This window comes from Fukomys damarensis, unplaced genomic scaffold, assembly GCF_012274545.1.
Source record: "Fukomys damarensis isolate Sample0158 unplaced genomic scaffold, DMR_v1.0_HiC HiC_scaffold_23, whole genome shotgun sequence".
NCBI classification, from domain to species: domain Eukaryota; kingdom Metazoa; phylum Chordata; class Mammalia; order Rodentia; family Bathyergidae; genus Fukomys; species Fukomys damarensis.
In genome coordinates, this window is record NW_022900935.1 from 1869669 (window position 1) to 1883203 (window position 13535).

Here is a 13535-nt window from a genome sequence, read left to right on the forward strand (position 1 = left end):
TCACTGCCCTTGGAGAAGTTAGATAACCTAGAGTTACTGCGGGCCAGGCCCACTTTGGGAGGTCAGGGTTAGCTCTCAGAAGGTGGCACTTCTGAGCCACGATCTGGCTGACAACAGAAGTCTGCCACGCAAAGGAAGGAGGAAGGGCGTACTAGGCAGAGAACATGGCAGGTGCAGAGTCCCTGCAGCAGAAGTGCATAGTGTATCTGACGAATCAAGAAGCCAGTAAGGCTAGAATGGGATAAGTGAAGGGCAGAGGGGGAGATGAGATGGCACAGGCAGGCCTTGTGGCTGTGGCAGGACCGTGGACTTCCTCTCAGGTGTGACAGGAGCCATTGGGGGCTTTGAGCAGAGAAGGGAATTTCTACCATGTGAGAACAGAATGGAGTGCAGGGATTGGAGAGGAAGCAGGGAACCTAATGAGCCTTCTCAGCAGTCTGAGCGAGGGATGACCATAGCTTATATAATATACCCCAGGAGCTGGGCATGGTGGTATAGACCTGTATCCCAGCGCTCTGGGAGCCTAAGGTGGGAGAATCCCAAATTGAGCCCCGCCTGGGCAGTTTAACTTGGTGACTTAGCAAGACCCTGACTCAAAATAAAAAATGAAAAAAGGACTGGGGATGTAGCTCAGTGTGAAGGCTCTTGGTTCAATCCCCAGTACCACAGAAAGGGGGAAAAGCCCAGTCAGAGAGCTGGAGTTGTGCTTGGCATACAGGAAGCACTTCATAATGGTGGTCAGTGCTATCAGTATTTAAACTTTGAAAGCAGGCAGACCTGGGTCTCAGCTATGGCTTCAGTTGTTCATGGCTGATGAGTCTGAGCAAATTATTCAACTTTATTGAGCCTCGGTGTTGCCATCTGTAAAGTGGGCAAACAGTTCTGCATTCTGGGGCTGCCAAGAAAGCTAAAATGGAGGGAAATTTTTTTCATTGCTGTATAAATTGAAAAAAAAAGAAAAAAGAGCCGGGCATGGTGGCACACACCTGTAATCCCAGCACTCGGGAGGCTGAGACAGGAGGATCCCGGGGAGTTCAAGACCAGCCTGGGCTACACAGTGAGTTCCTGGTCAGTCTCAACTACATAGTGAGACCCTGTCTCCAAAAAACAAAAAAAAGAAGAAGAAAAATAAAAGAAAGCTAAAACAGATAAGATACAGAAGTGATGTTTCAGGGCTGGCTCATGGTTGGGCCAATATTTTTATTGTAAACCAAGACTAGAGAAGGGGTAAGTGGTGAGAACAACTGGCATAGCTGCACCTCACGGGCGATCGTTGGGTGGCTTTGGGACTGGTTCCGGCAAGAGGGCTGGCAGGCTGGAGGGCCAGGGGAGTGAGCTCAAGGCTTATCCCCTGTGTTTACTCACCGAAACTGGGCATCTGGAACAGGGGTGGCCAACCTGTGGCACCAAGCTGCAGGGGCTCTGTGTCCCACTGAGTACTCTAGATGGAGTCTAGATGGACCCAGACACGATGGCAGCAGTAATAACCAACACTTGTCCCTATTGAACTGCACGTAGTAATGAGGTAACACGAGCTGCTGCGGTAACAAAACCCTGAAACCCCAGAGGCTTAACACAATGGAAAGCTGCTTTGCATTTATGAAGTGCCTTGGGTGTTTAGCAGGTGGCTTCCTATGGGGTAACTCAGAGATCCAGACCCCATCCCGCTTGTGGCCCCAGTCTCCCCAAGGCCTTGGAGTTGGTGGATGAGGAAGGACAGAAATGCTTCCTGCTGGGTCTGCGAGGACGCGTGTCTTTTCTGTCTCAGCTCCCTTGGCCAGAGCTCGATCACACGGCCATATCCCACTTTAAGCTTCTAGCCATGTTCCTAAAAGGAACCGTAAATGGGTTGTGGTGAACCGATAGCAGCTTCTGCCATACTATATCCTGGCACATAACGGACAGTAGGACATCTTATTTAAGTCTCATGTTTCTATCAGGCACCAGTTATCCCATTTTACAGATGAGGAAACCGAGAAATGAAATCACTGGTGCAGGGTCATAGATCCAGTGAAGAGGCATAACACAGATTGCAGTTAGGGTGATCAGATGCTCTCTTATCCCTTTAAAAATTTTTTTATTGTGGGACAGAATCTTACTAAATTGCTAAGTTGTCCAAGCTGGGCTTGAACTTGCCATCCTCCTGCCTCAGCCTCCCAGAGTGCTTGGATCACAGGTGTGCGCCACCACGCCTGGCTTTCGTAGTGCATGTTTGATGCTATAGCAGAATACCTGAAACTGATTTTGTTTTGTTTGTTTTGGTACTGGGGATTGAACTCTGGTCTTTGCACTTGTGAGGCAGGTGGCAGAACCACTGAGCTAAATCCTCAGCCTGAAACTGGGTAATTTATAAAGGAAAGGAGTTTACTGTTCTGAAGGCTGGAGTCCAACACTAGGTGCCCCATCTGGCAATCCTTGTGCTGTGTCAACGTACAGGGCAGCAGAAGGGAAGCAGGCCTTGCAGGAGAGGGAAGGGCTGGGCTCACTGGCCAGCAACCCACTCACCTGCTACCCTGATAAGGCATTAACCTCTCCTAACCCAATCCCGCCTAGCCTAACCCGCTCCTAACCTCATCCTCTTCTCAGCGTGCGTGGGGGACCTAGTTTCAACAGGAGCTTTGGGAGGGAGGAGCCACTTTCCAGCCACCAGATGCTGCCCCCTAGCGTCAGTTCCCGTGAAGAATTCAATCCGTTTTTGGAGAGTGGCTGGAGCTGCAGGCGTTGGAACAGAGCACACGCACACAGGGTTTAGATAGGATTTCTTGAGGTCCACCGGGCTCAGCAGGACTCTTGAGGGGGCTGCTTTGGAGCTGGAGCCCAGGGCACCCTGAGGTCACGGGTTCACTGTGAACCCGGCACCGTGTCCTGCGCTGTCGAGGCACAGAGGTGTTCTGTTTAATCTCAGATAACTCCCTGAGGCGAGGACCAGTACTATGCCCACCTTTCTCGTGAGGACCCTGAGGCCAGAGAGGCAAAGACCCAGTGCGGCCACAGCCAGCGGGAGGGGGGACTCAGCTGCCGGCCTGCGTCCTCCGCCCTGCACCTGTTGCGGAGAGGCCATCCCAGCGCCGTGTAGCAGCCCTGTGAGACCGTTCCGGGTCCTCAGCGAAGCTAACCCTAAGACGCCGCGGGCTTGGGACTCTGGCCTGTCCCGCCTCGGGCTGCCGACCCCGCCTCCTGCACTTGGAGAGCTCTAGGACCCAGCAGCCCAGGAAGGGTGGAGGTGTGGGGGGTCCTTGCCTTCAGGTCCTGCCCCCTTCTTTTCTGTCCATCCCTTTTCTCTCTCCTCCACCTCTGCCCCCTCCTCTCCTCTCCCACCCTCACCCAGCTCAGTCCCTGCTCCGCCCACAGCGTGGTCACGTGGGGCACCGCCGGATTTAAGTTTAATCTGCCGGGTGCTCAGCCCTGCAGCCTGGCCTCGGGGCATTCCGGCTGGGCTGGTTTGGGGCCCTGGAGAAGGGGGCTAAAGGGTGCCCACAGCCACTCCCCCCATGAACCTGGGGCTGGCGGATCGCTGGAGACCGTTATCCAGGTGGGTCTGGGCCAGTGCCCACCCTGCTCAGGGGAGCGGTGGGGGCCTCATAGGCGTGGTGAGAGGTGGCTGCATCTTTCCAGGAGCGAGGTGATGGGGTGGGAGCGCACAGGGACCCAGCTTGCAGATTCCAGCAAGTCTAGGGTGGGGGTCACCCTAGGGCTCATTTTACCCCACCTAGTGCCCTATTGAGGGGTGAGGAGGCCCCTATTCCTTGATTTTAGGGTTTGAGTGGCTTCTGGTTTAGCACAATCCTTACTTACCTAGGGTTGGAGCTGGATTATAGCCCTAAGCACTCTGTGCTTCCCTCTTTGGGGTTTGTGAGTTGGTCTTGAGGTTCAGTTCTCCTCTCTGGCCCTTGGAGGCCTCCTTCCTGGGGCAGGGGGCGCATGAGACTCTCCTCCCACGGGGCTTTTTTGCCGTTCTAACTCCCAGGCTGTGCCCCATCTGGGGTCGTCCATCCTGAGGGCCTCATGGTGCCACACCTTGGGCCACAGGACCTGCCCGTCTCCTCCCAGGCTGGGGAGTCCAGGGCTCTGGGTCCCTGAAGACACCCTCACTCTTTCCCCTGCAGACCCTGGAGAGCAGCCTCCTCAGGTGAAGCCAGGAGAAAGGTCTGCGCTTGCCCGACAGGGCCAGGGCCAGGGCCAGGGCCGGGGGCTCTGGGTTTAGCAGCCTGCCCGCCCAGGTCAGGGAGATTATCACGCACAACTTCTCCCAGCCTGGGAGCCCAGGGGCCACCTCTTCCACCACCCACATTTCCCCTCTCCTCACCCCTACCCCCCAGTTATAAGATGCAGAAACTGCAGCATCCATTTTTTGAATACTCCTGAGACCCGCATAGCTTTTGATGGAAGACCCACTTCACAGAGAAGGAGGCAGGATGGTGTGATTTGCCTAGACTTATTTATCGCCTATGAGCTGTAGCTTGAAGTGGGGAGTTGCACTGCCTGCTGTAAAGACTTGAACTCAGGAGGCCATACTCCCTCCTGGCAGAAGGCGTGAGCTGGCTGAACCTGCGATTTCAAACGGGGAGAGCGGTTCCGCTTGGACCGGGGTTTGGCAGAGGCCAGGCAGGAAGTCTCATGCACTTTCTCCTCCTCCTCTTTGCAACTTGACTCACACTGTCTTGAGTCCTGGCTGTAGGAGTTGCCTGCCTTCTTTCTGGCAAGGTCTGGTTACCGCTTTACCCGTTTTACAGATGAGTAGGACTGAGGCATAAAGAATAGTATCCAGAGGAGGAAGGAGCAAGAACATGGGCCTGTGGTCCTGGGTAGAGATGCTCCCGGGTGGACTCCTAGACCAAGCCACTTCCTCAGGGACCTGGTTCTCCTCCCACCCTGCGGGGTGGGCAGAGCACCTGTGGGCAAGGTTGCCCTGCTGGATCCAGGCAGAAGCCAACCGTGTCTTTTAGCCCCTGTGCTGGCCCTGGAGATGGCATCGCTGCTGTCGCTGCAGGAGGAGAACCGGCTGCTGCAGCAGGAGCTGTCCCGTGTGGAGGACCTGCTGGCCCAGAGCCGTGCAGAGCGCGATGAACTCGCCATTAAGTACAACGCAGTTAACGAGAGGGTGGGTGCTCTGGGGCTGGGGGCTGGGCTGGGGGAGACTCCAGATCGGCCCCTCCCTGGGCCAGGTTGGGCCCTGGCACCAGGCAGACAGGGATCAGATCATGGCTGTGCCATTTTGAGTGGCCTGGAGCCCATTGCGGCGCCCTGGGAGCTGGGTTCTGCAGTGGAGGCGGCAGTTGGGGGCTGCTGTCTGATCAGTGGAGTAGCAGGTAGGTGCCTGGGTTGGAGCACAGAGAACAAGGTCCCCAGAGGCTCTTGCTGCCTCCAAGGCCCTGGACCTCTCCCTGGGCTCCCATTTCCATGGGCCTTGGGGTCACAGACATGGCTGGGTGCTGGGCGGGCAGGTGCAGGCTGGGCCAAGGCCTGTGCTGCTCTGCGTGGGGTGAGGCTGGGCTGGGAGGGAAGGGGACACCGAGCCTGTCTGCATATCCAGACAGGACGTGTGCCTCAGGGACCGGGGCTGCAGGCTGGTGGGGACCCCAGGGCCGGGGGTGGGAGGTAGGTAGGTGCTCAGGGTGTAGAATACTTCTGGTGCACTGTCTGCCTTGGAACACCAAGCTCATGGCTGGTGATCTCGAGGAACTGATGGTGGCTGAAAGTTGGTGAGAGCTGCTGCACAGGGGATGGAATGCAGGTATGTGGTGCATGTGTATGTGCGTGCGTGCGTGTGTGTGTGTGTGTGTGTGTGTGTGTGTGTAGCTGGTGATAATAGCAGTTAATAGTGTGATAGGGCTGGGAATTTATCTCAGTGGTGCCCCACAAGCACAAATGGAATGCATATGTGGTGCATGTGTATGTGCGTGCGTGCGTGTGTGTGTGTGTGTGTGTGTGTGTGTGTGTAGCTGGTGATAATAGCAGTTAATAGTGTGATAGGGCTGGGAATTTATCTCAGTGGTGCCCCACAAGCACAATTCCCGAGTTCCATCCCCGGTAGCAAAACAAACAAAAAAACTTCCTAACAGTGTAGTAGTAGCTATCATTTATCGAGTGCCTACTGTGAACCAGGAATGTGGCGGGCACTTTACATTTTACACCCCAAGAGTGGGACCATTGTGATGCCCATCTTAACACAAGACAAAGTAAGAGTCTCGGAGAGGGAAAGCATGCAGGAGTCACATAGTCAGTTAAGACAAGAAACTAGGTTTCCCGGTTCCCAACCTGGGGCTCTGAGTTGCAGTTTTGTTTCTTGGGTGTGAAAAGAACCAACTGGGCTAGAGGCTCCGGAGGGCAGCTGTGCTCTGGAAAGCAGGAAGGGACCCAGTGGGGAAGGGGCAGCCCCAGGGTGCCCTCTGTGTTGGTGGCAGGACGGTGTTGGCCTGGCCCCTGAGCTGGGCTGTCTATGCATAGTGTGTTGGAGAGAGGTCCGCATGTCTGTGGGGCTGTGGGTAAGCTGTGTCCTGGTAGCCGTCTGCCCGGGCAAGCCCTTGGCTTGTTGGGACTTGCTGAGGTTAGGGGGCCCAAGGTGGCCCCCAGCAGGGGGCAGGACAGCGCTCTTCTTCCCAGGGTCCTCAGCGGGTGTGGTGGGCAGGCTGGCCTGGGTCCTGCATTGTCAGTGGTGACAGGCCCTGAGCCAGCCTACCCCTGGTTTGGGCCTTGCTGCTTTGGGCCTCTGCCAACCCACTCCCCAGGGGCTGTCTTGTAAAGGCCAACTCCTGAGCAGCAGTGAAGCTAGCACTGCCCCTGGTTGGCAGAGGAAGAGAAGAAAGGTGGCAGATGACTGATCCCTTCTCTGCTGGGACACAGCTGCTAGGGCTGCAGCTGCAGCGGGGATCTTCGTTCATCTAGAAAGTTCCATCTTGTGCCAAAGTGGGGTCCAGTTGTCCTCTGTGTGAGATGTCGCAGCGGGGCCAACCTGGAGGGGGGGACTAGACGAGTATGACCTTGCAGGTCTCTGGAAGGGGATGTCCACAGATGGGGAAACCGAGGCTGGTCGGGGGGCACGAGGGGCATGGTCAGTGCTGGAGTTGGGATGAGACCCCTGGCCCCTTGCTGTGCACCACGTGACGCTCCCTCCCTGTGCTCTCCTCCTGTCCCTGTGCTGGCAGGTGCCCAGGCCTGTTGCTGAGTCATACCTGTTTTGTGGCAGGCTGGGTTGGGGTTTTCCTGGGTTGGGGGCAGTCAGCAAAGTTATTCTGAATCTTCACACCCCCAGCACCCCTGGTGGCTGCATGTGCCCACTCGCCACCAGGGAAGGGAGGCAGTGTGAGGGTCGGTGCCCTGTTCCTCTCCTGACCTTCAGGGAAGCAGAGGCCGGGGCTCCCAGAGCACCTTCCAGAGGTCGGACAGGTCCTCGAGGTCCCCAAGGAGCAGGTGTAGGGTGAGGCAGTGGGATGAGGAAGGAGAGAGTGGACCTTGGCCCTTGGCCCCAGCGGAGAGGCCCTCGCACTCCTCCGGTGTCCATGGTAACCGGACAAGTGAAGGGGATGAGGGCCCGGTTGCTAAGGGAGACGGTAAACTTCTTTCATCTCCAGCTTGGTGGCAGCCCCCTTCCCTTTGGAAGGAAAGTTCAATGAAAGGTTATGGAGGGAGAGGGCTGAGGTGTGGCTGGGAGGGCCGTGGCTCTGACCCTGCACATCAGAGGCCGGGGTATAAATAGCTCGGCCAGAACCCACGCAGACTGGCAGGTGCCTGAGGTACCACAAGGAAGCACAAACTCACCACAGTCTGGATGTGCACAGCATAACCCACATCGACAGCCAGACACCGCTCAGCCCCACAGGGCACAGAAGAGCCGCCTGGACGAGCAGTCCCACCACCACCATGTGCCCAAAAGGCAGGCAGTGTCACTGCCTCATCTCAGTGGTGCCATCAGCCACAGAGGGTTGCCTCAGTACACGACAAAGTAGGACTGGGGACGGCATTGAGGGTCTGGCCCAGTCTGGCATCCCCTGCAGAGGGCTGTGCCTGACTCATCCAGGGTCCTTGCTTGCAGGCGATGTGGCTGGAGTCCGGGGAGCTGGAGACTCAGGAGCCCAGGGGGCTGGTTCGGCAGAGTGTGGAGCTGCGGAGGCAGCTTCAGGAGGAGCAGGCCTCCTACCGGCGCAAGCTGCAGGCCTACCAGGAGGGCCAGCAGCGGCAGGCCCAGCTGGTGCAGCGGCTGCAGGCCAAGGTCAGACCACCCACTCCTCACACCTGCCCTCCCTTGATTTTGTGTCCTGCCCCTTGGGCTGATATCTGCCCCACGCCCTCCCCCAGATTCTCCAGTACAAGACCAAGTGCTCAGAGCTCGAGCAGCAGCTGCTGGAGCGGTCCACGGAGCTGGAACGGCAGAGGCTGAAGGTGGGTGCCAGGGTGAGGCGGGACAGACCCTCAGCTCCGCCAGCCCTCATGTTCCCCTTCCCACCCAGGACACGGAGCACAGCCAAGACCTGGAGAGCGCCCTCCTCCGCCTGGAGGAGGAACAGCAGAGGTGAGGGTGCAGCCAGGAGGGCACAGGGCTGGTGGGCCGGCCTGCGAGCAAGGATGCTCATGGGCCCCATCTTCCCTCCCAGAAGTGCCAGCCTGGCCCAGGTGAATACCATGCTGCGAGAACAGCTGGACCAGGTGGGCTCGGCCAACAAGGTTCTGAGCGAGGACATACGCAAGGTGACCAGCGACTGGACACGCAGCCGGCAGGAGCTGGAGCAGCGGGAGGCTGCATGGAGGCGCGAGGAGGAGGTGCTGCTGGGCCAGCTCGGTGGGGGTCGCATGGGTGTGTGCGGGCCAGCCTGAGGGGGTGCTTGGGTGGTGAGGACTCCAGACTGGAGAAGGGAGCAGGAGCATCAGCCTGGCGAGCTCTGCTTAGCAGGAGCTGGGTCCTCATCCAGCGAGTGGGCCTCCCTCACACGTACCATGCGCGCATTTTCTCATAGCTCTCGTACAGGCAGCAGATAGTAGATGCTGTCACTATCCTCATTTATTTGCGATTAAAAAAAAATTTTGGTGCTTGGAATCAAATCCAGGGCCTTGCCCAAGGTAGGCAAGTGCCCAGCTCTCACTGCCTTCAAAAAATAAATAGGGAGGGGGATGAGCAGCCTGTCCACGGTGGTCCCTTGGCCCCTGGGATGCAAACACAGGACCCAGCTCCCTGCGCATCCCCTTCACCTCTCGAAGCCAATGGAGGCGCTGACACCCAGCACCCTGGGTGAGAGCAGCAGGAGGCTGAGGTGCCTGAGGGACTGCAGGAAGCGCCCCCTGCTGCCAGTGCCCCCCACCCCGTGATGGTCAGACATAGGGGCCTGGGAGAGGAGCTGCCCGGCCTCCCCCAGCCCCTCACCGGGCACCTCTTCCCTCCAGTCCTTCAACGCCTATTTCAGCAGTGAGCACAGCCGCCTACTGCTCCTCTGGAGGCAGGTTGTGGGGCTCCGGCGGCTGGTCAGCGAGGCGAAGATGTACACGGAGAGGTGAGGCCCGGCTGGCTGGGGGCGGCTCACGGAGACCCTGCCACAGCTGGTGGCGGCAACCTGGCCTCCAGGTCCGGCTCGGCTCGGCTCACCCACTGTGTGCCAGGCCTGTGGAGGTGCAGAGGCACACGTACTGCTGCACTAGTACCACGGGGTTCAGCTGGAGCTGGGCTCATCAGATAGTCAGTGTCCCGGTGACGTAGGAACGTGACACTCCCTGTTTTACAGGTGAGCGTACTGAGCCTCGGAGAGGTTGAGTGGTCTTCCCAGGGTCATGCAGCAGCCAGGAAATGGATAAATTGGAACTTAAAGCTCTTCCTTTTAACTTACAAAAACATGAAGTTCTTTTTTTTTTTTTTTGTACCGGGGATCGAACTCCGGACCTTGCGCTTGCGAGGCAGGCGGTGGAACCACTGAGCTAAATCTCCGGCCCTAGAATGTTAAGTTCTGCTGTCAAGAACTTCACAATCTCTAATGGTGAAAAAAAACAGCAATACCCACCCCCGCCAGTTGTGTACTGAGGAAATGGCTGGTCAGTGCCAGGACAGAGGGACAGAGGAGATGTCACGGAGGCTCAGAAAGATGGAAGGGAGGAGTGTGGAGAGGTCAGAAAGCACACTGGGGGGCAGGTGGGGTTTGTACAGAGCCTCAGGGATGGGTAGGATAACTGGCAGGGCTGGGGGCCCTGCTGTAGAGGAAGCAGCAGGAGCAAAGGCCCGGGGGTAGGAAAAAAGGGGAGCCAGTGGGGTTGGAGGAGGAGCAAGCGAAGGGGAAGGAGACTCCTCAGCAGAGAGCCTGGTCCTTCCTGGCTTTGTGCAGGGGCTTCTGTGGGCAGTGGGGGCAGTCATCTTGTCAGCATGTTGCGGGCACCTGGAAGCAAGAAAGCAGTATGTAAGAAATGTTTAAACTGGGGTTGGTCATGTACTCCTGTAATCCAGCACTCTGGGATGCTGAGGCAGGAAGATTGCAAATTTATGCCCAGCCTGGGCAAGTTAATGACTTAGCGAGGACCTGTCTCATAAAAATATTGAAGAAGAGCTGGGCGCGGTGGCGCATGCCTTTAATTCCAGCACTGGGGAGGCTGAGACAGGAGGATTGCTGAGTTCGAGACCAGCCTGGGCTACATAGTGAGTTCCAGGGCAGTCTCAACTACATAGTGAGACCCTGTCTCAAAACAAAACAAAGAATTTATTGGAAAGGGTTGCGGATGTAGCTCAGAGTAAAGGCCCTGGATTCAATCCCAGTACCACACACTCAGACACAATTTTTAAAAATTAATAGTTTTTTCTTACTGTGATAGTGTCCGTATTTTTGACTCAGAGAGTCGTAGGTTGCTTCACAGTTTATCTTTATAATTTGATTCAGAAGCCATAGACATTCACAAATGTGATTTCTTTCTTTCTTTGCTTCTCTCTCTTTCCTTGTTCCTTTTCTCTCTTGCCTTTTCTTAGAACTTTAAACCTATTTTAACCTTTTTGGGGGTGGGGACAGGGTCTCTCTCTGTAGCCCAGGCTGGCCTTGAATTCATGGTAATCCTTCTGCATCAGCCTCCCGAGTGCTGGGATTATAGATGACCACCACCACACCTGGCATTAACCTATTTGTTGAGGAAACAGTTTTTCTTAGAGATTTCCATGATTTGGATTTTTCTGGCTATGTCCCTGTGGTATCCTTTAACTTGTGCCTTTGCCCCCAGTGGCTTGGTCTCTCTCTCTCTCTGTCTCTCTCTCTCTCCCTCTCTCTCCCTCCCTCTCCCTCTCCTGTCTCTTTCACAAACACACACACACACGCACACACACACACCCGTCCTTTTTGTGTACTGACCTTGGGTGGAATGTCATCTTTGCAGTTCTAGCAGGTGCTTTCCTCACCTGTTCGTTACCCTGAGGGTCAGCTCCACAGCAGGCTAGGAGGAGCTCCCTGTGGTTTCCTCTGCTGCAGAGCTTTTGAGCAGATGGACCATCGTGTACTTAGCAGCAGTCCCCTTTGGATGGATGGTTAGGTTGTCACCAATAATTTTTACGGGAGCTGTGCTGCCGTGAACCATGTGAACAGAGGTCACTCTCCTGTGCCAAGGTTTCTCTGCAGGATATAGTGTTAGGGGTGGAGCTGGGGGCAAAGGGCCCTATATTTTTTTTTGTACTAGGGTTCGAACTCAGGTCCTTGTACTTGCAAGGCAGGTGGCAGAGCCACTAAGCTAAATCCCCGGCCGGCCCTGTATTCTTAGTTTCCCCAGTTGTCCCTAATGCCCTCCACTGTGGTTGTACCCTCCCACCGGCTGTCGGGAGGGCCTCTCCCCACGGCCTCACTCACACTGGGCGCTGTGTGACATTTTCGTTGTTTTCCAATTGATAGTGACAAATGGCATCCCAGTGTAGTTTTGATTTGCCCTTGGAAGCCACCTCCATCGCATCCCCTCCTGTGCTTTCCCCAGGGACCTGCTGCAGCTTGGAGGGGAGCTGGCCCGGACGTCACGGGCTGTGCAGGAGGCCAGCCTGGGGCTGAGTGCCGGCCTGCAGCTGGCTGAGAGCCGAGCCAAGGCTGCTCTGGAAAAGCAGGCGCTGCTGCAAACGCAGCTAGAGGAACAGCTCCGGGACCAGGTGCTGCGTGAGAAGGACCTGACCCAGCAGCAGGCACAGAGTGACCTGGACAAAGCCAGCCTCCGCACCCGGTGGGTGGTGTGGGTGCCATTCAAAGCTGGCTTTCCTGCAGAGGGCACCCAGAGCTTTGCAGGGGTGGTGGTGTTAGCTCAACAGAGTCGGGCCTTGCCCAGGGCACATTACGAGTACTTCAGCCTCCGCTGATAGAACGTGTGCCCTGGAGTCCCGCTTCCTGGACAAGTCCGGACAGCTTTTCCAGGAGATACTGCACTTGGTGACCACAATCCCATCTTACAGATGAGAAGTCTGACACCTAGATAGAAGGGACTCGGCCAAAGCACACAGCTGGGCAGGTGGATCCTAGGGTCCCGGCTTAGTTATGGGGAAATGTGAAGGGCAGAGCTTGGCAGACTGCAGGAGGGGCGGGGCAGGGCCCCCACTCACCTCTGCTGCTCCCCACCCGCAGCGTGACAGAGCTGGCCCTGGCAGTGGAGCTCCTTCAGAGCCAGAACCTGGAGAAGGATCGGGCCAACAAGTCCCTGGCGGAGAAGCTGGAGGCCCTGGTGAGACTCTGCTGCCGGGGATGTAGAGGGCCAGAGTCCAGGGACTGGTGAGACCACGGACACAGGCTTAGGGTTGGGCTGCTTGGGCCACCCGGGGTCCCACTCAGGCTGCCTCCCTTCACAGTGTGTGTAGGATCAGTGTGAGGACATTCAGCATCTGTACCACCTTCCATCCAGTGGCCCTGCAGCTCGATCCCCAGTACACACAGGCCTGAGAGTCCCGAGAGGAACAGAGCTGTCTCCCCACTGGAGGCCGCCCGGGGCTCGGTCCCCTTCTGCGGGCCCAGCCGGGCTGTCGAGTGGTCTGTGTGATGGGACAGGACTCTGGGCCTTTCTGGGCCTCTTCCACTCAGTGAGAGCAGTGAGCTGCTGTGGGGTCACCCAGGACATGACCAGAGCGGGAGAGGACGAGGCATGTCCATCTTTTCTGTCTCACTCCAGGAGTCTCTGCAGCTACAGGGGCAGGTGGCCCTTGAGACTGATGACGGAGAGGGGCTGCAGCAGACCCTGAGGGACCTGGCACAGGTGTGCAGGCAGCCCGGGCCCCCAGGCATTGGGGTGAACTGCAAGTGGGTGGGGGCCTGGGCATCTGGCGGGGTCAAAGCCCAGATGGCTCCCCAGTGTCTTAGAGTAGAGGCTCACTGCAGGCTTTCTGCGAGAAGGGCTGAGGGCTCCGTGCTGGTGGAGGCAGGCGGTGGCCCAAGGTCACTCTCGGGAAAGGGGCTTTGTTTGGTGAAGCGTCCTCTGCCACACTAACCCCTTTCCTGCCTCTCCATCTCCCCCAGGCCGCCCTGTCAGACCCTGAGAGCGGCGTGCAGCTCAGCAGCTCAGAGCGCACGGCCGATGCCTCCGATGGCAGCCTGCGGGGGCTGTCGGGCCCGAGGACTCCA

At 57.2% G+C, this 13535-nt stretch overlaps 1 protein-coding gene across 1 annotated transcript in view; it reads left to right on the top strand.

The window, feature by feature from the left end:
• Positions 1 to 2344: 2344 nt before the first annotated feature.
• Positions 2345 to 13535, top strand: part of Crocc (ciliary rootlet coiled-coil, rootletin) — a gene marked incomplete at its 3' end in the record, with an annotated part of 25673 nt that continues 14482 nt past the window's right edge. Inside the window, 11 exon segments of the mRNA XM_033767966.1 lie at positions 2345 to 3532; positions 4947 to 5101; positions 8033 to 8209; positions 8296 to 8379; positions 8448 to 8509; positions 8592 to 8757; positions 9376 to 9482; positions 11917 to 12153; positions 12549 to 12645; positions 13087 to 13170; positions 13431 to 13534. Coding sequence (XP_033623857.1) covers positions 4967 to 5101; positions 8033 to 8209; positions 8296 to 8379; positions 8448 to 8509; positions 8592 to 8757; positions 9376 to 9482; positions 11917 to 12153; positions 12549 to 12645; positions 13087 to 13170; positions 13431 to 13534 — 1253 coding nt within the window.